The following is a 25,160-nucleotide window of genomic DNA, read 5'->3' as shown; positions in this document are numbered from 1 at the left end:
TAAAGATAAAACGACAACAGTAGAAGGAAAGCCGAGGAGTGGAGAGTAAAAAGCTCTGATAACAGAGAATAAAATATTGATAGTACAACATGTCGATAACAGACAATCGTGTGTAAACCCGTGTGTCATTCCATCAAACAAAATTCCCTTCGTCAAATTTGCGTTACTAATGGTATCAAATTATTCATGTAATTTTCAGTGAATTCATCACCGAGAGTGATATGGGTCAATGAATCATGGAGCACACATGTAAAACACAAATCTCGACACGTCCCGGTCTCGATTGTTCTCGACACGTCCCGGTCACAAACTGTTCTCGACACGTCCCGGTCTCGATTCACTGATATCTGGACCACAAAACCATGACGACTTCGTCACAAGTGACCAGGTCAGTGTGACAAGTGACAAGAGTGGTCAAGGGACAATTTACTATCATGGGACTTACACACAGACACAGTGACAACTCCAATGGATATGAAGGTTTGTTATGTTTATCTGCAGAGTGATATGTAAATATGAGTTAATTATTCGTGAAAACAGAGCACAAACATCGTCCTTGAACTCAATTTGTAAGGAAAAAACAACAACAATGAAACCAACAAATATTGGTAGTATTTCTTCAAAATACTACTGAATGGTCAAAATTAGGAGAGTCAGCAAAAAAATTGTTTAGGCAACAATCCGTTGGAAGGTTCTGGTCTTAGTAACAAACACAGAAATTCCTTGGTATATTACACTTGTAATTCAATTCATTAATCTCTTCAAAATTTGACACGGGAAAACTTTGATAGCTCCTGGCATTTGATTCAAAAGAGTTCTTCAATTTTGTTCACAGGAACAGTAACAATGAAGAGCTGGGAGAGGAGTAGTTTTCATGTTGTAAAAGTCTACTCACTGACTTGAGGAGGTATAATGAGGATGAATTTATCAAGCGCATAGCATGTTCTAACGACGTTGTCAATGCATGGGATAGACAGTTAATGCTGTAAATGACAGTCTTGACACAACAGACATGGCGACGTTGTCAATGCATGGGATAGACAGTTAATGCTGTAAATGACAGTCTTGACACAACAGACATGGAATTCCCTCGATAAGTAAGTATATTTAGCGTATAGCCAAAGTGCTGTGTAAATTGAGGTTATCAAACGATAGAATTTGTTCATTATATGTAGGTACCTTGTATGCTTATCCTGCTGGAATAAGACGTTAAGTCCCTTTACCTTTATTGGTATAAGTAGGGCCATCGGCTTTAATAAACGCCCCCAAAGTGCTGTGTAAATTGAGGTTATCAAACGATAGAATTTGTTCATTATATGTAGGTACCTTGTATGCTTATCCTGCTGGAATAAGATGTTAAGTCCCTTTACCTTTATTGGTATAAGCAGGGCCATCGGCTTTAATAAACGCCCTATGTCACTGCGACCTGGTTAGATCTTTTGTAACTTTACTTTTTACCTTAATCCTTGTGAACCCATCTGTTATCCTGTGAAATAACTTTATCCTAGTGTAAAACCACCTGACTAGCGTCCTGAGGGAAAAGGTCACAAAAGAAACAGGAAAGCCAGAAATCCCTTTGAAAACAAATTTGCGACTTTTCCATTGTCAATACAACATGACAAGGGATTTTGCTGATTTAAAATTCAATTGAACAAAAATTAGGGCTGACAGGGATGAAAGTTTCAAGTAAATTTTGCAAATCGCACATCTGATGGAATAACGAAACTTCTTCGGTTTTTTTTTTTCAAGTTCCTTTGGATGTGCGAAATGTTTTATTTTTCCCATTTTTGCAAGCAAATTTTCAAATTATTCATAATGCCATGTTCAGACGCCACCTTTGACAGACAAGTTGCATTTCGAGCACCTGTACAAGAGCATATATTTAGAGAAAACTAAAAAAAGTACATAATAAGAATAGTAATGATAATAATGACGATAACGATCGTGTATTTCCCTTCCTTACATGTTTGCATGTGACTCTGGGTGTAAATAGAACTGCACGCGAGTGATATATGATTGTTGGAGTCGCTAGAGAATATCTCGTGAGCAGAAATGAGATCAGACATGAAGTTTTTCTCTTGAATTTCGGTGTGTAAGCACGATAGAGCATAGTGTGGGAATGAATAATGCTTTGAGCAGAAATGAGATCAGACATGAAGTTTTTCTCTTGAATTTCGGTGTGTAAGCACGATAGAGCATAGTGTGGGAATGAATAATGCTCTTATAGACTTATAGACTAATCAGTGGAAGAACGTACGCGGAAAAAGCTTTTGGTATTGATATAAGTAGGGCCATAACTTATAGAAGAGGGTAGGGCCATCGGCTTTAATAAGTATATAAGGTGGAAGAACGTACGCGGAAAAAGCTTTTGGTATTGATATAAGTAGGGCCATAACTTATAGAAGAGGGTAGGGCCATCGGCTTTAATACGTATATAAGTAGTGTTTTATTTAGACTGTCAGCTTAGAACAAGTTGTTCCATTATAGCAACAGTTTAATAGAGCACCTCTTTATTGATATAATTTTGTTAGGTTACATAATTATAAAAAAAAGTAAGATTTAGACTGTCAGCTTAGAACAAGTTGTTCCATTATAGCAACAGTTTAATAGAGCACCTCTTTATTGATATAATTTTGTTAGGTTACCTACATAATTATAAAAAAAAGTAAGAAGCAATAAAACGGTAATTTCAAGAACACAAGGACCACAGTGAATGCGAGTCCGCTATTACATGCAACATTTGCCATTTACTAGCAATGCATGGATGTAGCTTCCCAGAAATTCGTTACCTTGGTTACACTATGTTATTGGAATGAGAAATAACTTCGCCAAAACTGTTCCTTGTCAAAAGACACACTAGGAATTCTAGGTATGTAATTACCAATTAGTACTTGGGACTTGTCTAAATCATTAATTTCTACAAATCAATAAACATCAAATCAAGTATATAGTTTGAAAATAAGTGCATAGGTAATTTCGTTATTTCGCCACTACTCTTAGCTCATACTTGTAGTCTCATAGGTGACACAGATTGACAAATATCAGTAATGTCAGTCATTAGAGGAAGTTCCCGATCTGAAATTTCCAATTCCTCTAGACCAAGAAATGACAGCAGCTTGCTAAAAATAAATGTAGACGTAATGATCCCAGGAGTTGGAATTAATAATAATTAATTTCACTGTATAGAGTTTGTCTTGAGGGCTCCGGTAATGGATTGATTGAGTTGAGCATCATTATCAAAAACGCAAGGAGCTTGGTCAATGTAACAAGCTTGTTCCTATGTTCAATACCCAGGACAACGACAAAATTGTACTGGAACTTCAAAGTTTAGTTCAAAGCTTCAGTTTTTGGTGGATGTGCCAAAAGTATCGGAATGTCCAATATACGAGTATTTACGAGATGAGAGACATTCAATAGATCCAGAGAGAAAAATGAGGAAACAAGGATTTTGTAAAGAGAGGCAGTCAGAAACTTTATACACTTGTACATCAGAAGACTTCATTTCCTACATTTTCCAACTTGACATTTTCGAGTGTTTGTGTGTTTTGAAGCCTTTGTAAGGGCTCGGAAAATACGAGTATCTAGCTGATTTATTTGACCTTGTCACAACTTTCTGAACATTTGTTCTTCAAGTTTAACCCAAGGATTTTTCTTTGAAATGGAATCAAAAACAAAGGGTTAAGCCATAAATTATAGCCACCAGTTACACATTTCATCCTTCCATGATTTTTAAACTGTTCCATCAAAAGAGTCCGTACTATTCCAATGCTCACTAGTCTACTAGTGTGAAACAGGCCTTGGTGATGGAGTGTTTAATTACCAATTACTAGGTCAGATAGATTGTGCATATAGCAAAGTACAGGCCTACAATAACTGCTAGTACAAGTCCTCACAACTGCTCAAATACATGGTTGGATTTACAGGCATATCGATTTCTTCAAGGCTTTTTAATATCAGTATAAGTGAGTTCCATATGGGCATATCAGGAAAAATCTATACATAGAATAATTAATAACTTCATTATTCTTTTCGCTTCGAGCGAATTTCAAAGCGGATAAAATCTTGGTAATTAATTAATGAGACACGAATGAAAAGCTGCTCTTGTTTTAATTACTTATTACGAAAACAAATGGAACTATTGCACTTCCAAGTGTAAAATTCACACCTATACGTAGACATCATGAAAAATCTTTCGTGGTTTTTTATGGAAAAGTAAAGGTAATTAATTTCATATGCACTCTGTTCACACTGATTGAATTACCTGGATTAATCACGAACAAATAAATACAAACAAAAACAAAACACTCACGGTCAACTATTTAGAAAAGATAAAATGTCCATACTATGGCAATATACTCGTGGTATCACAGAAATGATTTTATTACTTTTTTGGTTCTTTGAATTAGAAATGGAAATTTAACGCACCAGTTCACGCTTTAGCCGAAATTTAAGCATTTTAGTAACTAATACTCGTGCAAATATTAACACAGATCGAACTTCACAGTAATTACACGTATCAAGCCAATAATTTAATAAACAATAACAATAAAAACTTCAGCTTCGATTAATACTTGAATGGGTTTATTGTTTTCGCACTGGAAAATGAGTACTTGAGTGTGAAAAGCCTATTTGATACGATGCTGTAATCAACGTAAAGCAATAAAACGGTAATTTCAAGAACACAAGGACCACAGTGAATGCGAGTCCGCTATTACATGCAACATTTGCCATTTACTAGCAATGGATGGATGTACCTTCCCAGAAATGTAAGATTGCAAAGAGCAAAGAATAAAAATGCATTGTGAGAATAGGCATTAATAGGTTAGTTGTCACCAAATCAACTCGTCACCTCCCAGAAATAATAAACATTAGAGAAACTAATGAGATATTCAGACTAATGTAAAATTCTTGAGTCACTTGTCATTAAATTGTATTTTTAGTGTGTCGTTAACCGTGCGAACACAAATACCTGCATCATACTGCAAACAAAATAAAGAACGATCAACGAACAATACTGCATAGGCATTATGCTAGGGCATTACAAATAACTCAAAACTGACACTCTCTCCTTTAACATTAGAGAAACTAATGAGATATTCAGACTAATGTAAAATTCTTGAGTCACTTGTCATTAAATTGTATTTTTAGTGTGTCGTTAACTGTGCGAACACAAATACCTGCATCATATACTGCAAACAAAATAAAGAACGATCAACGAACAATACTGCATAGGCACTATGCTAGGGCATTACAAATAACTCAAAACTGACACTCTCTCCTTATTGGATTGAAAATAAATTTGAATTAAATAGGAGAACTTGAAAATAGACACAGCATGAAAATATTAAGTCACAATAAATTCGCTATCTCAGATTGTAATCTAATAAATAGAGAATATCTCATGAAGTTTATGTCTAACTTAGCAGAGAAAACGCCATCGTAGAAAGGTTCATTTGATAAATTAACTTCAAGTCTTTTAAAGGAGATTTAAAACTTGTAATACACATACGATACAAAACCTTTGATTTTGCATGAAAACTTGTACATTACAAAACAGATTTTTCAACATGAACTTTGTCAGAATTTAACTTAGCAGAGAAAACGCCATCGTAGAAAGGTTCATTTGATAAATTAACTTCAAGTCTTTTAAAGGAGATTTAAAACTTGTAATACCTACACATACGATACAAAACCTTTGATTTTGCATGAAAACTTGTACATTATAAAACAAATTTTCATGAATGAATCTAGTATCAACGTTGACTGGTTGACTCTGATGTTTTGGCTGGCTGGTAGAGATAGCCTTGGGCTATAATCCTGCCTTTTTGATAATAACATGTAACATTATTGTGACATTTAAATTCAATATTCAATAGTTTAAATAAAAATAAATAAATTGAAGTAGGTGGCCGTGTGAAATGATATTATACTACGTCACCCAGTGAACTCTTATCACATCTCGCGTTGCGTATGCAATGATTCATTCACTTCAATATCAACACAGAGTACCGAGTTCAAGTGATGATTGCTAGTTGAAAATGAAGAATGTGCAAGTGTTTTTTGTTATCAGTGAACTGGTATTTTCTATTACCAGTGATAATCCACTCTGAATTTGACTCTTCTTTATCAGCTGATTGTACAACTTTTATCAGCTGATTACCATAATTTTGTTTGTATCTGAAGTAAGTAATCCAAATTTTATCACACCAAAAGAAAAGTACTTTGTACCAGTGATACCCCTGGTCTGAAGGTATTACAAAGTGCTGTGTAAATTGAGGTTATCAAACGATAGAATTTGTTCATTATATGTAGGCACCTTGTATGCTTATCCTGCTGGAATAAGATGTTAAGTCCCTTTACCTTTATTGGTATAAGTAGGGCCATCGGCTTTAATAAACGCCCTATGTCACTGCGACCTGGTTAGATCATTACCAATTAGTACTTGCGACTTGTCTAAATTATTAATTTCTACAAATCAATAAACATCAAATCAAGTATATAGTTTGAAAATAAGTACATAGGTAATTTCGTTATTTCGCCACTACTCTTAGCTCATACTTGTAGTCTCATAGGTGACACAGATTGACAAATATCAGTAATGTCAGTCAATAGAGGAAGTTCCCGATCTGAAATTTCCAATTCCTCCATTCATAAATACACACAAAATACATCGACAGTTTCACAATATGCTATCCGCTTAAACAGTGAGCTGTCGGTTTTATTTCAACATTTTTCAAACCATTAGAGGTTTGATAAAGGGAGCTGTAACTGTAAGGCCTTATCGTTCCGAAAGCGAAGAGAGAAGCAAGACAGGTTAGGAGAGAGCCAGCCGTTCCGAGAACGAAACTTATCTGTTTAGGATAAAATCCGTCCCGGGCAGGAATCGAACCCGCGATTAACACGAAAGAAGATGAAATTTCAAATCATACTTAGAGGGACTGATGTGGGAGAAAGGGACTTTTCAGTCCTATTAGACCTGGAGCTTATTATTTTCTTTGACACAATTCTTGCTGAGAAATGAATGTTTGCTTAGCTCTTGACACTTTTCATCCTAAGCATACACATTGCACTTTTACATTCTTGCAACAGTTTTTATAGACTGAAGTGGCATATTACATTGCTTTTGACTCTTCTTTATCAGCTGATTGTACAACTTTTATCAGCTGATTACCATAATTTTGTTTGTATCTGAAGTAATCCAAATTTTAGCACTTTTGTATCTGTTTGTATCTGAAGTAATCCAAATTTTAGCAAAAGAACAGACATGGAATTCCCTCGATAAGTAAGTAAGGTCATGTAAATGACACCTCTGGGGTAATTTTCTCACTCGAGAAAGTTCCAAGTTTCCAACATGAAACTTCGGAAATTAACAAGATTGAAAACTCGAGGAGACATAAATTTAATTTATCAACACAATATGTTCTTGTGCAATCTACTTCTTATCAAGAATGGTCCAATTCATGCTATTAATTCATCTAAAAATAAATTACATCAGAAGGAAATGGTTATTTTAACTTGCCTAGGGAAAAGCATACTTTTCTACAATTGACGCAACCTCAATGTGTATCACTGTATCAAACAAACATGACACACCGGAGTTTCGGGGTTCAATTCCCGGTAGAATAGAGTTTTTTATTCTAACTGTGCCATATTCCGGGGTGCTTTGAGCCTTGTGAGTTGGGAGGGCAATTCAATGGCTATTCGTAAATTTCTGAGTTGTGGTCGTGACAGAGGTGGCAGTGACAAAATGTCCGTCACAAAATATGATGCCACCAAGGTTGTCACATTCCTTTGGCATACAAGAAATAAATACGTGTTTATACATCTTTTCTATGATTGAATTCCTCAAAGATTGCTTGGATCGATACCAAATATTCGTCTGAATATTTATTTAGTGATGAGCTTTTCTTCAATAGAGGAAGATCATTTTGTGATTACGTCATGTGTTAGAGTTGTTCTGTTGTTACCAGGTAGAAAATTACTAGAAAATTTTCCACTTAAAACTCGTTTCTAAGAAAATTGGCAGGATGCGATTTTGGCAGAGATTTGTAAGATTAAACTCTGTGGAAGAAAAAATATTTTTTTAAGGCAAAAACTATCAATTATAAGATAGTTTTGAGCAATATTAAAGTGATTACATAGGAAGTAAAAAGAAACACTGATAGGAGGAAATTATAAAACTAGAAACTTCCTAACGCTATGTCCCTTCATTACGACTGATGAAGCAAGTTGTTATTACTCAACTCTGAAGTTCTCCCCATTTGCCAAATTCAAAAGATTAGCAGAATTTACAGTAAAACTGATGAAGCAAGTTGTTATTACTCAACTCTGAAGTTCTCCCCATTTGCCAAATTCAAAAGATTAGCAGAATTTACAGTAAAAAAAACTTAATGCGTACAATCCAGCAATCCACTCTGAATTTGACTCTTCTTTATCAGCTGATTGTACAACTTTTATCAGCTGATTACCATAATTTTGTTTGTATCTGAAGTAATCCAAATTTTAGCACACCAAAAGAAAAGTACTTTAGTTCATTTGCCTTTACTGGCCGAATAGATGAATAGAGCTAAAAATACTTAATAATGCTTTCAATTCTCATTACCTCTGCAATCTCCTTTGCTTTATGTAATATTTAGCTGGAATATAACGACAATTCTGCGTTAATCTGTCAAACATATTTACATAATCATCTCAATGAAAGCTTCCTTATTGTTGTTATTGTTAAATACCTACGGCATTTTACTTTTTACTTTCTATTTTTCAGCTTTCACTGCTGATTCTTACAATTCCGATTTGAATAACACATTTAAATCGAAAGCACGGTTAATAATGAGTTAAGGGCTGGCGTTAAAAATGTTTAATATTTTTCATATATGGATTTATTTATTTTTATAATATCTCCCTAGCATTGGAATTAGTTTATTGCAGATTCATTAGTTATTCATAAATTAGAAGTTGATTTCCAATTAAGTATTAAATCATCTTTGAAAATAAAAAACGAGAAGGTAAAAATTTCATAAAAACTCCAAGAAAAATTAAAATAAACACCGCAAAAAATTGGATTTTAGGTTAGGAAAAACACACAAGCACACATGACACTGAGGCAAAGAAACTCGAGTGATTCAGAAAATGTTTTAAAAATATATCAAATATACGGAACAAATATAGATTATTTTACTTAATAATAATAAATTAAACACTATGATCAGTAATTCAGTAAGCCTACGTGTTTCTATTGAGTATTCAGTTACGAACGTATTATTCCAAGTCCTATAGGTTGATTATCAACAAATCCACATCTCTCCCCTTCTACCTTGTATATCAGAGGTGTGTTCGTTTATGTGTAACTACTCATTGACAGTATGCGAAGTTTGGCGGAGTGTTAAGTCGGTCAGGCCGGCGATAAGATTAATCGATTCTTGATAAAAAGAGAGATTTTATTGTTCTTTTATTTTTCGGTTATTTAATTCCGAAGCGTGTTGATAGAAAGGTTAACGCGTGGTAGAAAGCCTTGAGTGTCGAAAAGAGTTCCTTGAAAGAAATGAGCTCTTATCAAAAGTAAAAAAATAATAATAAATTGTGAGATTTTATTGTTCTTTTATTTTTCGGTTATTTAATTCCGAAGCGTGTTGATAGAAAGGTTAACGCGTGGTAGAAAGCCTTGAGTGTCAAAAAGAGTTCCTTGAAAGAAATGAGCTCTTATCAAAAGTAAAAAAATAAATTGTTTAATTATGTCAATATTAATGACTAATTAAAAAACTCCGTTAAATAATAACAAGTAATAACCAAGAAATTGCAAAACGGCTGATACTATATGATAACAGGTGATGGATAGGTATACATACAATTGGAGATGGATAGGATGGGGATGGGTATTCAATTGACTTAACTCTTTTGATGTTTTTAAAAACTCCGTTAAATAATAACAAGTAATAACCAAGAAATTGCAAAACGGCTGATACTATATGATAACAGGTGATGGATAGGTATACAATTGTGGAGATGGATAGGATAGGTATACAATTGACTTAACTCTTTAGGATGTTTTTGGGGCTGATTCTTTTGACTATAATCAGCTTATTTTGGCACCACCTTTCTTTTCCTAACCATTTATTTTTGAGCCAATCTAACTTTCGGTCCCACAACCGAAAGCTAAGTCACACAGTCCCAGAATCGAGAGTTTATCAGTCCCAGAACCGAAAACTAAACTAAAAGAGTCCCAAAACTGAGAGCTAAGATGAGTTACTCGCATCTGAACTCACCTCACCTCGCACAACTGTTCAGTCGAGAGTGTAATTGTCGTTATCGCGTCATTACGATTCTTATAGGCGACTGCTACACGGCTAAACTGTTACCTATCCCCCGGTAGACTTGTGTAGTGCCGCGCTAATGGGCCTCATTATCATACATTTTCATTCAAATTACCCGCTATAAAACGCACGGGACACTGCTAATGTCTCTGTGGTCCCAGGAACCGTTCACACGATCTCACATTGCATCGGGGGAGAACAGCTGTTTTAGAACACAGCCGAGTTTAAACTCACTTTGTGGCGCCGGCCATAAATGGGCCACTGCATTCTTCCGTCATCTTCTGACCATTTTTATTTGGGTAGGATTTTTGTGGATTTTATTTGTGTGGATTTGTGTATTACTATTTACCTTGAGACATTTGTGGAATGGTCAAGAGCATGGTGCATATGCAACTTTTACAATTTATAGGGGTTACCTTGGTTACACTATGTTATTGGAATGAGAAATAACTTCGCCAAAACTGTTCCTTGTCAAAAGACACACTAGGAATTCTAGGTAATTACCAATTAGTACTTGCGACTTGTCTAAATTATTAATTTCTACAAATCAATAAACATCAAATCAAGTATATAGTTTGAAAATAAGTACATAGGTAATTTCGTTATTTCGCCACTACTCTTAGCTCATACTTGTAGTCTCATAGGTGACACAGATTGACAAATATCAGTAATGTCAGTCAATAGAGGAAGTTCCCGATCTGAAATTTCCAATTCCTCCATTCATAAATACACACAAAATACATCGACAGTTTCACAATATGCTATCCGCTTAAACAGTGAGCTGTCGGTTTTATTTCAACATTTTTCAAACCATTAGAGGTTTGATAAAGGGAGCTGTAACTGTAAGGCCTTATCGTTCCGAAAGCGAAGAGAGAAGCAAGACAGGTTAGGAGAGAGCCAGCCGTTCCGAGAACGAAACTTATCTGTTTAGGATAAAATCCGTCCCGGGCAGGAATCGAACCCGCGATTAACACGAAAGAAGATGAAATTTCAAATCATACTTAGAGGGACTGATGTGGGAGAAAGGGACTTTTCAGTCCTATTAGACCTGGAGCTTATTATTTTCTTTGACACAATTCTTGCTGAGAAATGAATGTTTGCTTAGCTCTTGACACTTTTCATCCTAAGCATACACATTGCACTTTTACATTCTTGCAACAGTTTTTATAGACTGAAGTGGCATATTACATTGCTTTTTACTTTCCTTATCCTATAGGAAGGAAAGTAATGTATTCACAAAGGTCAAAGATTCAAGAAGAGAAAGGGGGGGGGGGGAGTATGCTAATCAAAACTTCATCATTAAGATTTCCTGAGAGACAATATCCCACACACACATATCTTTGTTCCACCACATGCCTGATATTCTTACAAGTAAATCATTTCAACAAAGCAAAATTCAAGTTAAAAAAAAAAACTGTCTAAATTAATGCAATAAAACAACTTTGTACTTTTATCAGCTACAAAAGTTAAAAATAAACTCAATTTCATTACTGATTTCAAACATAACACAAATACAATTACACAACCCCAAACAAAACTTTTGCTCCTAACCACTTTTTAATCAGTGCATAGCTAAGAGAGCAACTTTCAACCTTCACTGTGCCGGCATGATAACTTTTTTGATAAAGTGAACTTTGCATTCTTATTGGTCATCTGATTGAACGAGGTCGAATAAGAGTGGAGAACGATTTTTGGCATTTAGAAGCGTAAGAAAAAAAGAGAGATTCCCAAATGAATTTGGGAAAAGGTACTGTAAAAAATAATGGGCAGGGAGAGGGAGATAGATGAAAAAAAGAGAGATTCCCAAATGAATTTGGGAAAAGGTACTGTAAAAAATAATGGGCAGGGAGAGGGAGATAGATGGAGAGAGAGAGAGAATAGATATTTTCAAAACAGAGAGCCCCTACAATCCTATCAAAAGCTGCTGCTCCCTCTTTTGACAATCGAAAACAAATGTGAACTACTAAAAAACCTATGAAAGTCCATTCTGACTCCTGTTCCTTCACTTATTTCAGAAAGTTGATAACCTTATTGAAAAGCAATCTATTAGCCCTCCGCCTCACGTGATAAGAACAAAAGCGAGAAAGTTAAACGCCGCTAGAAAGGGAAAACCTGGAAAACACGAAAGAAAAAGTTCGAGTTGCATGATAACGCCAAACACAAGACTCTCCCCAAACTCTCAACTTTTTAGTGGGAAAAGTGGAAAACTAAGAGACAAAATGGGTGTCTAACATGAAACACAAGTTACTTGGTAAGTAAAAGTTGTACTTTTATTTTTTGTACCTCACAGAAATTGGAAACAATGGCAAGCAGGCAAGCACCCAAAGACTTTTTGATTTCAATTTTAAACTTCAAAGTAACATAACACTCGGAATAATGAGCGCAGAGCTCGAATTGCAAGCCATTCTTTGTTCCAATTATGGATGAATCTAACGAAGATAAAACACAGACAAAATAACACTCACAAGGTAAATATAACCTGCTCGTTAGTGAAACATGAAAGCAAATACTGAAACAGAAAGGAAATACCTAATAATGGAAAGTAAAAAATACTCCTGATATTCAAATCCCGACTACAGAGATAGAAACAGGAATCAATGTCCTGCTTAGCATATTGCATACACGAAGGAAGTTTACCGGCGCGCATACAAATGGAATCCTACTTAAATTCAAACATTCATTCAGATCTACATAATTTACCTCCAATTTTGCAACAGTGTGTTATCATATATATTGGTCTTACACACATGTTATCATACACACATACATACAACAATCAACTAATCATCAATTTTTTTGTTATCCCTAGTAGAAGCCTACTCAATTGTTTTCGCAAGCTAAATACATACACCCAAAATATCAAATTCAAGTACATAGGTACCGACAAAAAACTTCTTCGCCTGGACCGGGCATTGAACTCGGATCTTCGGCGTGATAGCATCATGCGACGCGATTTTTAAGGTACCAATAATACTGACGGCTATTTTTACTACCCTTTTTCCTTAAAATAAAATATAATGATCTTTTTCCTTAAAATAAAATATAATGATCAATTCTTTCCCTGCACCATTGAACTTTTGCAGCAAAAAGTACAAACAGGCCCGCGGCTACATGAATGTTATACGATATTCATGTGATCTTCTTTCACAGCCATGCTTCTCTACAATTCTGCTTGCTACCTTGTTTGTTTAAACTTCTTTAGAAATATTCCCAGAGCTTGAAGAAGAGAGGAAAAAATCCTGGGAGCAGATTTACGAGTTTTAATAAGTAAAATTTATTTCACCGCAGATGAACTATGAAAGCCGGTAACTATTCAAACTACATTTGATAACTGCATTTCCTTGGAAGGGAAAAATGGAATATTTCCTCCAGAACATTGAATGAGTCTTCAATTCAACGACCACCTTTATTGGTGTGTCTGAAAGGAGCAATACACACATAGCTTGAATTCTTGTGTGATCTGTGTGTAATTAGCTAATTGGGCTGCGAGAGTAAACTTTTTAGTCTATGCTGGCAGTATAAACAAGGTATATTCTATTCTTACTAACACAATCCGTCAAATATGATCACGAAATGACAGAAAAAAGCAGATAAAAAACTGACAACTACATACATCAAAGTTAAACCGAACACGCGACAATCTATGAAATCAAATCCTCTAGCAAAGGTCATTGCGAATGACTTCCAAGAATTCGCCTGAATCGCCATGGATCAGAAAATCAGCCAAGCCTGACACATCAAACGTCACTCTAACAGTGGACATGGACAGAACAATACATATAAAGGACAATGGTGCGTTATTCACAGATAAAAATAGAGGTAGCACAAATTGCAAGAAACTCGCATGGGGATTCTCACAAGAAAACAATGAAAATCATACAGAAAAAAAAAATCATACAGCATGCAAAAATTGTGCAATTACGTAGGGGGGAAGACAATTAACATTGAGAAAATACTCGCTAGATAGACAGGATTCACCGGAACAATTACAGAGCAAACGACTTTTCATTCATGTTCTGATGCACAACACATATCGTGAGAGGAAAATTCGATTCACATGTTTATCTTAATCCTAATATGTTGTATTAACATGTTGCTATTGTTATACAATGCAGGGTTTTGATTTTGACTATTATGCCATTTTCCTTGTATTTCCTTGTAGACATATTAAGATGTAACATACTATGTACTTTTGTACGTTTTCTTGTTTGTCCATACTGCTAGAATGAGCTCTGAGAAAAATCTAGGTCTAAAGGAAACCTCCCCTTGACCCCCTACTACGAAAATAAGTGTTATTTATTTGCGAAAATAAGTGTTACTTATTTGCGGTATTCGCAATTTTGTTCCCGGTATTCATAATCGATTTCTCGTGAAAAGTTACATAGGAAAGACTCCTTGGTAATGGTAAATACTCCAATGGGAACTCTTGTTATCCTATAGAAGTATAGATTATGTTGAAATATTTGGAGATATCATCAAGGATTTTTCTTTGAAATGGAATCAAAAACAAAGGGTTAAGCCATAAATTATAGCCACCAGTTACACATTTCATCCTTCCATGATTCTTAAACTGTTCCATCAAAAGAGTCCATTCTTTTCCTAACCATTTATTTTTGAGCCAATCTAACTTTCGGTCCCACAACCGAAAGCTAAGTCACACAGTCCCAGAATCGAGAGTTCATCAGTCCCAGAACCGAAAACTAAACTAAAAGAGTCCCAAAACTGAGAACTAAGATGAGTGGGTATTCGCAATGTGTTCGCGGTTTGTTCGCGTTATTCGCAATGTGTTCGCGGTATTCGCAAGTCGTTTGCGGTATCCGCGGTTAGTTCGCGGTATTCGCGGTTAGTTCGCGGTATTCGCGACTTGTTCGCGGCATTCGCAATGTGTTCGCGGTATTCGCAATGTGTTCACGGTTTGTTCGCGTTATTCGCAATGTGTTCGCGGTATTCGCAAGTCGTTTGCGGTATCCGCGGTTAGTTTGCGGTATTCGCAATTTTGTTCCCGGTATTCACAATCGATTTCTCGTGAAAAGTTACATAGGAAAGACTCCTTGGTAATGGTAAATACTCCAATGGGAACTCTTGTTATCCTATAGATTATGTTGAAATATTTTGAGATATCACAGAGAGGAGAGAGGGAACAGAGAACCTTCCAGTCTGAAATCAGAAGAGAGAATGACTGCTAATAGTTGAAGTAGGACTTGAAAAAGTGCCTATCTCTCTACGGAAATCTCCTGTGTCCACAACAGCACAGTAAAATGTCCTCTGTTCTGCGACCAATTGGCTTAACACCACGGACGCAATATGAATTCAATTGACATCAATCTAGATGCATGAACTTAATGACCAGTTGAAATTGAGATAAATGTAGGGTATCTTTTACACAGATATTCAGACAGTAATGAAGTGTGGAATATACGAGTATTAGCAATTTATATGGCATACATTAATATTCAATTGATTTCATTGCAATAATATTTTTGCCAGACACACTGCTCTTAATATTTCGCGAGAGTAGAAGCCCCCCTCCAAATTATGAGGGCAGGGCCTTGAATGGTGAGAAGATGAGGGAAAATTATTGTCAGGGAGGGCGCTGAAAATGGCTTTTTTGAGGGGACCAAAGTTGGGACCACGAAAGTAATACTTAGCCATTCAAGCATTTAAGTAAGTGTGCTTTCGGTTAACATATCGGTTGAAAATTCCTTTTAAAGGAAGTAGAAATCAAGTCAAATCAAAATGGAAAAAAAGCTACTAAGGAAGGTGAGAGAAGAAAGAGCTGTAGAAAGAATACAGTAATTATCACTTTGCATGTGATATAAAAATTCCAGCCTGCACCCGCCCAAATCATAAAAAACTACATTCCAAAAAAACTATTACTACATTCTATAAAACTACATTCCACCTTTATCGATCACGCGCCGTCTACACTTCTAAAGAGCATTTTTCCTCGAAAAGAAAAGCGCAAATGATAACTTTGTAGTTTCTATTTCCTAATGTAGTGCATTACTTGTGAAATGACTTGGGAAGTACAGCAAAGTTCAACGCTTGCTGATATTTATTTTGGTGGAAAATGAGGAGCTTTCATTTCATGCATAAGGAATGCAGTTTCAACGATATTCCTCTTGAAGTTTACTTACTGAACCAGGGAATGCCAATCTATGACATTTTTATTCAAGCTTTTTCTACAGATAATATCCATATTAGGTTCAAGTCATAAGGTAGGTCACTACTGCGGGTTCCAGTCATACACTCCGACAGTAAACACTTTAATAGCAATTCCAAGTACCGGATAGTCTTAACATTTCATTTTAGACACTGCTCTGGCGTGTTTCACAATCACAATTGCGAAGACAATCAGGAAATACCGTCATGTAACTTTATTTTCGTTCTGTGTAAAGAAAGGAATTAGAAAATCTCATTTCGTAGGCAATTTCATGGTCTGAAGAGAGACTAAGTATTCTTTAATTATCAGAAACAAACATGGGAACTCAGCTCGCAATCGGTGTACATATAGGCTGGAGAATATTAGAAATACATTTTCATTCAATTACTCTTCTCTAGTTCTCTCGAGATGATACTCTTGTGGCTTAACTTTTAAGGAATCTTCCAATTCTGGTCGTTACAAAAGAGAGAACGTGATTTTCAATCATGAATTAGATTGAATTTAGACCGACTTGGATCTCGGTACAGCTCGTGGTATTTTAACTGAGAGATTGGTGGACTAGTAAGTATATGGCTCATCATAAAACATAGTAGCTATGGCTCTGGTTTCACAATGTTGCGTCTGACGAGGAAAGGAGAGGTTTCATTTCTTAAGACCCAATTTGCTTTACATAAAAAAAAAAAATCACTCCACAGTTTCCATAGAGATCTTGGGGATTTTCACTTCCATGAATTCATTTTAAAAGTTTAAAGTTAACATATTTTTCCACCTCCTCTCTAGGTACGCGTAAGTACAATATTTTGAAGAAATGAGAATAAAAACAAGTTGGAAGCTAAAATTAAGTCTGAGAAGAAAAACAATAAAAAAATAATCTGACATCTTAATTTCATTTACTAAGGTTGATTTTCAACAATCGATTGACTAAAGATTAAAAAAAAACTTTAACAAGCAATGATTGCAATCATTTCATTTCGCTTATTAGGCAATGATTTTAACAACTAAAGATTCAATGTAAAACTTGACAACGTAGATTGCTCTTTTAAGAATATGCTGCCCGGTTTTCTATGGGCCTTAATTAGGTCTAATTTTAGGTCAGGTCAGGACAATTCTGTTCATTCTTCAAGGATAATTCCAACAAAGAATTTAATTTCAATTGTACACAGGAGATAAAAATCTGCGCGCCCTAATGATTCGCAATGGCGAAGTTGAAATAGCTCGCAATCTTTCAGAAAGTATTTCCATTAAAGCAGGACATATCATAAAGACTATTAGACACTTTAGGTTTCGACCATTAGGTTGTTAAAATGAGTACCACAGGATTGTTTTTCTGGTACGAAATTTAGAGTAAGTGCACTTGATGGTAATGGTATAACTATGTTCAGGATGATTGATGTGCAAACATTACCATTACCAATCCCCATGATGGATCCATAATACGGAAGAAATGAAACTGTCTTCAAATAAAAGGCATTAATGTGTTCAAGCAAAGGTTTTCCAAATGTCCAGAAATACTGGGGCTCTTTAACTGCCTATTAGAAAGATTTTGAAGAGAACCTACAATCTATCTCGAAGGCGATTTTTTTTTTTTTTAATTTGCACACTGTGAGATTTCGATCTCGTCTACATTTTGTCAGATACCTTATCATTATTATCACTTATTCCGCGGAGACGTTTTTTTCCTCGTAAAATGTTGTTTGCTAAGGAAGAGGAAATGACTAAGCAATTTCTACAACAATTACACATGTGTGTGTGTTTGTTTTCAGAGCCCATAAATAAGTGCCATAAAGATAAAGACACAATCTTGGAGGTCCAAAAGATTAGGTAATAATTATGGTCGCAGAAATAAGTCTAATCAAGTATTAACCTTATAAGTTCGCGCAAAATATACGAATAACCCACTTTTTCTCACATTGCTCCTTTTACTTTCCTTAGCATACAGGAAGGAAAGTAATGTAATCGGCTGAAATTTTCGATGGTCAGTTTTTGGTGCCAAAACACGTTTTGTTTGTTTTCAGAGCCCATAAATAAGTGCCATAAAGATAAAGACACAATCTTGGAGGTCCAAAAGATTAGGTAATAATTATGGTCGCCGAAATAAGTCTAATCAAGTATTAAAGTTCGCGCACAATATACGAATACCCCACTTTTTCTCACATTGCTCCTTTTACTTTCCTTAGCATATAGGAAGGAAAGTAATGTAATCGGCTGAAATTTTCGATGGTCAATTTTTGGTGCCAAAACACGTTTTAAGTAAGGTCCTTAGTTTTTTCTGAACCTTTTCCTAATTATATTTGGGGTCGGCTTTACCTTCTTTTATTCCCTACTCTGACAAACTGACTCAGTGACTCCTCTAACAACAGTAGGAGATATTGGACATAAAATACTACTGGTTGGGTGAAAGATGATAAAATAACAGGAATGAAGCACCAGCCCCTGTAGCTTTTCTTTATTACATCTATTTATGACGTTGTGCAATGTTGTATTTAGTGTATTTTTCCCGTAACATATTATTAAATGTATTCAAATTGATATTACGTATAATAGAAAGTAAAATGAATAATTTCAATCCAGTCTAGCACAGAGGCACAGTAAAGTGTTGAAGGAAAACTGTTCAATGCCCCCCGGATATCACACAGACTGGCAGAAATAGCCGGATCTAACGGGTTAAAAAGACTACTGCTGAATACTAAAGCCCTTCCCATATCGCAATTGATAATGGTCTACTATCTACATTAGTATCTTTTCCTCTGCCTCAATACCCAACATATCTCTACACTGACGTGCAAAAAAATCAGATTTATTTTCAGATTTACGGACAGATTTGGATAAAAGAACTAGCCAAAAAGATAGGGAGGCGATAAAACCATGGGAAGGCATTACTGAGTTACTTAAGTCTGAAATTGTGACAAATGTCCTTCCACGATGACTTCTTGGTGCTAAATTTTTAGTTGAATTTTTCCTTTACTTCGGGATGAGTTATTCATTCATGGTTTGTTGAGAATTGACTTGCACCACCAACCTCCGGATTCAAGTCCACCACATTTACTACCTGGTACGACTGAGGTTTGAAAAATAAATAAAACAGAATAAAAGTGAAGAGACTGAAAATTCCCTTCACTCCAGTGTCCCTGGCTCTCTGGTAGATGTAAAATAAAAGTGACAATAGTAGGTAACAATAAAACGACAAAATTATCTACATCGCCATTCGTACAAGCGATATAAAACCCACCATGATAAAAACCCAATAAAACTAATATGTGCATACTTGCTGACCACCAAGGAAAATAATAGTAGGCAAAGATAAAAGAATTAACGACTGACATGTGAAATGCAATTAGCGTCTAGCTAGCAGAAACAGAGGTGTACGTACTACGTAGGTACTGTTTTCTCAAACCTAAGTGTTAAGGCAAACATTATACGTAATGTGAACATGTAGGCAATATAGGCAGGGCCGTAGATTAACAGGAGGCGGGTGGACCAAATGATATGTATGGGGGCCTCTGAGATTTTCCCTGTCAGAAAATTAATTTCCACAATGCTCAACGTGTTTAGGTACAGGGGGAAATATAAGGCACGTATAGAAATATGGATCAGGGGTTTCCAACTTCCAAGTGTATGCGGGCCACATGCTACATTGGCAGGTACTTCGCGGGCCAAATACACAAGGGAGCAGAGCAGGCCCGTATCCAGGATTTTCTTGAGGGGATGGGGGTGGATGCTCCATTTTCGGAGTCCAGTCCATAATAAAAGAGCAAAAATCAAGTCCGAAGGGACCCACCCTGAAAGCTTCACGGGCCACAAAAATGGTGTAGCGGGCCACATGTGGCCCGCGGGCCGCTAGTTGGAAATCCCTGATATAGATGAAGGATTCACATTCTTTGGCTGAAAAGAACATTTTACTCGGTCAGGGTTGGCATACCAAGCTCGGTCAAATTTTCTATGTACCTACCAATTTTAACTCTCTCTAGAACCCCTCAAGTTATCTAATTATTCTGATGAGAGTAGTTAGTTGGGTAGGTACAAAGGAAGATTTCAAATGATACAAAGACTTTGCTATTTTCCTCCAGCTACAATACGTCTGAAATTGACGAATCAATAAAAATTAATATCAAATTGGCTTATTAGAGACCCACTCAGACATGAAATCAATCCCAGTTCATTCAAAGACGAGCTATTTTACCAGCAAACTTAGCAAGAACACTCATAATTATTGTATGATAACAACAAGAAAACCAACATTAGTCTACCTACCTTGTTTTTATGTAAAATATTAATTACACAGAATTAAATTGAGCTTAATTAATGGTTAGTTTACTGTATTTTTCCACGGGCATTTCATAGATCTTGCTTAATCCTACGCATAAGTTTTTTCTCTAAATTCAGGGATTTCTAAAGAAGGTTACCATAAACTCATAAACAGTACCCAATTTTCCAAATCTGTGCCACAGAAATCTCAGAACACATGTGAAAATGTAAACCTTCTAAGAAAAACCTTGTTTAAGCTTACTCAGTAGTTATACACGCCCATTCGGCTCCTTTTCAGACTAAGAAATTAAGGTAACAGTGAAATTGAAATTAAGTAAGTCGCCCACGTTATTATATTGTTTCTAGTATCCAAATCAGCTCTCTATTTTTGCAGACCAGGATTTCAAAAATCGTTGACAAAACAGAACTTTAAGAACCACTACGAATTTTCTCCAACAAGTCCATCATCATGATCATCAGTTTTCAACGTATTTCCAGTTTTTCTTGAAACATTTTCATGCACGATGATATCAAAAAGGGCAAAATTAGAATCATCATCCGAGTTTTATTAGATGATATCATTGCTATCTGCAGAGCATATAATCAAATCCTGGCTCTCTTGCAGAGCCAGAAATTTAATTGGCTCATTATTAATTTGCAAAACACGAAAAACATATTACAGAGATCTCAAAAATAGGCGAGCAAACGAGGAAAGTACAATCAAAACAATCTATCGAATCGAAAATACGCTTGGTAAACAAACATCATACAAAAACTTCATTCTGTTATCTCTCTTGGGCATCAGCTCAATACAACACAAACATGAACAGTATTGTATACCTACTTTTCTCCTCAATGCAACAAATAATCAATCCTGTAGGATCTTGGTTAATATCTCAAAAGGAATTATCTGGGATCATTTCATGTCCGTTTTCACCAAAGATGAGGAGTAGTGACGAGGAAAAAAACTTCTAAATTTGCAGAAAATTTGAGGTCCTTCGTTTAAAAAACGCATTGAATTCATTGCACCAGAAATTTGTCGCATTTGACTAGAGTTTGCACTGACATTTTTTCTTCTTGGTGTTCAGAGTTTCCACTTGGTGGAAAGCGGAAACCTACTATGTGATAACTATGCCAATAGATAAGAGATCAATACAGAGTTAAAATCACACAGGAAATAAAAATAAAACAAAATATTCACTCACCTGCAATTCTGAGAACAGCGCGGTCCGCAGGGTCCAACTGTAAAATGCTCAGAGGTTTGTCTTTGGCCCATTCCTTCAGACTTTGGTCCTTATCGAAATCCATACTTCAGCACCGGAGAAAACACTTCAAATTATGCAAAACACTTTCATCATTATCACCTTTCTGACGGTATTCATTTTTCAAAAATGAAAATTAAAATCTTAATATTAAAGATTTAGAGCATTTTTAATCGCGTTTAGCTGTTGGTAAACGGAAAAAACACATTTTTATTTACTTATCTATTAATGATACGAACAAATTATGATTACTTTTTAAAAATGTAAAAATGTGTAAATGTAAAAATATTAACTATTTCTTAAAAATTAAGGACAGAAAAATGTCAAGTGTGGGTTACATGATTTGGAAAAAATATAAAAACTCAGAGCTTCATATTTTAATCGAAGTTAAGAAGGACGGGTTGTTTTAGATCTTAGACTAAGAAAATATAAGATCGGAAAATGAAAGAAAACATACTTTGGTATGATAGTAAAGTATACGAGAGAATTTTTGCTTGTGTATGATAAAATATGCAAAACCGGATAAGAATATTAGAGAATGTCAAGCTAATAAATCACAGATATTACTGAAGCCCGTAAGGATATTTTTACTAATTATTTTACCTAATTATCTAATTGAATTTTAGTTACTGTTAGCACTAAAAATTAGTTATTTTTTAAGAAGTAATGAGATACGTTTGACAGGAATTCAGCAGGAACATTGTACTGTGAACAAAAAATAAGAATACACAAAAACATTAAAGTAAATACCTAAAACAAATAAAAATTGTCAAATATTATAAAACGAGCGGTATTTTAAGAATTCCTTTGACTTAATTTTTTTAAGATTTACGAAAATGACACAACAATTATTTTATGAACGAAATTTCAACAAGCTGATGCTCGCGAGATTATTTTGCTTACAATGAAAAGCAGCGTTCCTGCGTTCCAATTAAGCATAAGCACACACGAAAATATTGCGCTTTGAAAGGTACTGATGGGAGGGTAGAACACCATGAGAAAATTCATGAATATTTGAAAATCCACCAGCAGGCAAAACGTGGAGAATTAGACAGATTTAAAAGAAACTGAATATACAGTTTACCGAGATTCAAAATGACACAATTTTTAATTAGTCAAAAATTCCAACAGAAAGTCAATTAGGCGGATTTAAAATGAACACTAAGTTCACCGAGCCTAAAAAAAAAACCTGACACGACTTCATTTGTCAAAAAATCTCAAACGAAAGTCAACTAAATAAGCACTACTGAATTACACAAAAAAATCTCCAAGATCAAGTTCTTGTAGCGTCCATTAGAGAAATATTGGATAGACTGAATAATTTCCGGAGACTCAATCACTCAGCATTCACACACACTTGTGTAGGTGCACGATAAAGAGAAAGGGTAAGAAATGAAACTGATAAACCGAAATATCTTGAGGAAGTCAGCGAGTAAGATCGGGAAGAAAAAGGTTTGCATTTTCTGCTCGGACAGAATTCCATCCTAGATCCTAGTTTAATCAAGAATTTGATCACGTAATGACGGATTTTTTGAGGAGTGGTAGACTATACTTTGGGATTTAGCAGACTTAGTCTATTGTTTATTATAAGGGGGGGACAGATATTAGGATCCTAACAGACACGGGGAAAGAATTAAAAGATCTTGGGAAGAAAAACCAGCAAAAGAAGAAACGACAGAGAATTCCGAGAAAAGCAAAAAGAAATTATAGAAATTAAAAGATATAAAAAGAAAAAGGATCTTTGCATTTGAAAAGCTGACACTATCAAAATTTGTCGTGAGATTCAAAAGGTTAAAAGGATAATGAAGTCAACAAAGAGTACCAGTAGAATAGCTGTACAAGAAGGTAATAAATTGAGTTTGAAAATTTAATGTTTAGGACGTCTGGAATTAAAACATCATCTCTGAGGGAACTTTAAATCCTGGAACAGCGTTACCTTTATTACTTATTAAAGTCCACTAGTAATACGGTATGACATGAAATGGGAGGTTTTCGAGAAAGGAAAGTTCATGAATTTAGATTCTGTTGGCAGAAAGAGGAGCTTGATTACCGTCCATAAGGGGCATAAGGTCCAAAACTTGACTTAATCAAGTATGAAGGCATTTTACAGTCGGATATATACCTATATATAATTTCACATGTAAAGTTGTGCAATAACCTCTGAGAATGATTGGAGACAAGGCCGGGACCGTCTCTGAGCATGCTTAGATGTTAACAAACTTTACAACATGAGAAAACTGGGCCGCGGCCGAAGGTACTTCAGCACATAACATCAAAGTAATCTTCCCTAAATCCCCACATGTGGTACATATTGAGGAGCTCGTCATGCGAAAGCTTCAGCATTAGATTTCTGGAGTTAGCAATAACTTTACACTAAAATGACTTTATTAGAGGTGCTACAGGATTACAGGTACACTACTATATTCTCTCCTTTACCATGTGCTGTAATTTACATGATGGGACGAAATAATAATAATAATAGTGCCTATTTATACTGCTCGCATAGGACTGAAAAGTCCCTTTACTCCAGCAGTAGGCTACTACTATTATTGTGGTCAAATTCTCAAATTATATTGAGAATAAAATTCCATACCTCGGCTGGGATTGAACCCACGCCCTCCTGTTTACCAGGCGAGCGCCTTGAACACTACACCACCGAGGCCAAGAATTGGGATATCCTTTCCCTTCATTGTACATTATCCCAGTTTTAAAGCTACCAGTCAAAAAATCACCGGTTTTGTGCAAAACTACAGGGATCTCGATTTAGGTTTCAAAGTCGGTAACCCAGGCACAACACACAGAGACAGACATTTGTTTTTATAGAGCTCTACAATTTACAACTGTTCCTACGCTGTGCTTTGAAAACCCAAATCTAGCCACGTTGCCAAAGTCGTATATCGATTGTTTTGCCAATCTACTATAACATTTTCAATCCCATTTTCTTAGTGAGTTTATTCGTAGTAAGTTATCCTAATTCTTATTCAGGCACACTACAAGTGTGATGGTCTAAATAATATTGTAATTACAGGTTAGCCTCGTGTTATAAACAAATAATAATTTAAGTCAACCGGCACCAAACATGCGCCTTTTTACCTGGGCCGAAAGTCACTCAACTCCACTTTCCTTGAATCAGTTAACTCCTTTTATGGCTACAGGAGGGATTGAAATTGAAGGTGGATG

At 35.5% G+C, this 25,160-nt stretch overlaps 1 protein-coding gene across 1 annotated transcript in view; it reads right to left on the bottom strand.

Moving 5' to 3' along the window:
- Positions 1 to 25,160, bottom strand: part of LOC103512109 (microtubule-actin cross-linking factor 1, isoforms 1/2/3/5) — a 173,073-nt gene that overhangs the window by 132,869 nt on the left and 15,044 nt on the right. Inside the window, 1 exon segment of the mRNA XM_026825547.1 lies at positions 21,924 to 22,685. Within this exon segment, the coding sequence (XP_026681348.1) occupies positions 21,924 to 22,026 (103 nt within the window). The 5' untranslated portion in view covers positions 22,027 to 22,685.

The sequence above is a fragment of the Diaphorina citri genome, unplaced genomic scaffold (genome assembly GCF_000475195.1).
Source record: "Diaphorina citri unplaced genomic scaffold, Diaci psyllid genome assembly version 1.1 scaffold35, whole genome shotgun sequence".
Lineage (NCBI taxonomy): Eukaryota > Metazoa > Arthropoda > Insecta > Hemiptera > Psyllidae > Diaphorina > Diaphorina citri.
Note: the sequence above shows the minus strand (reverse complement) of the source record. Positions and strands in the feature narration are given on the sequence as shown.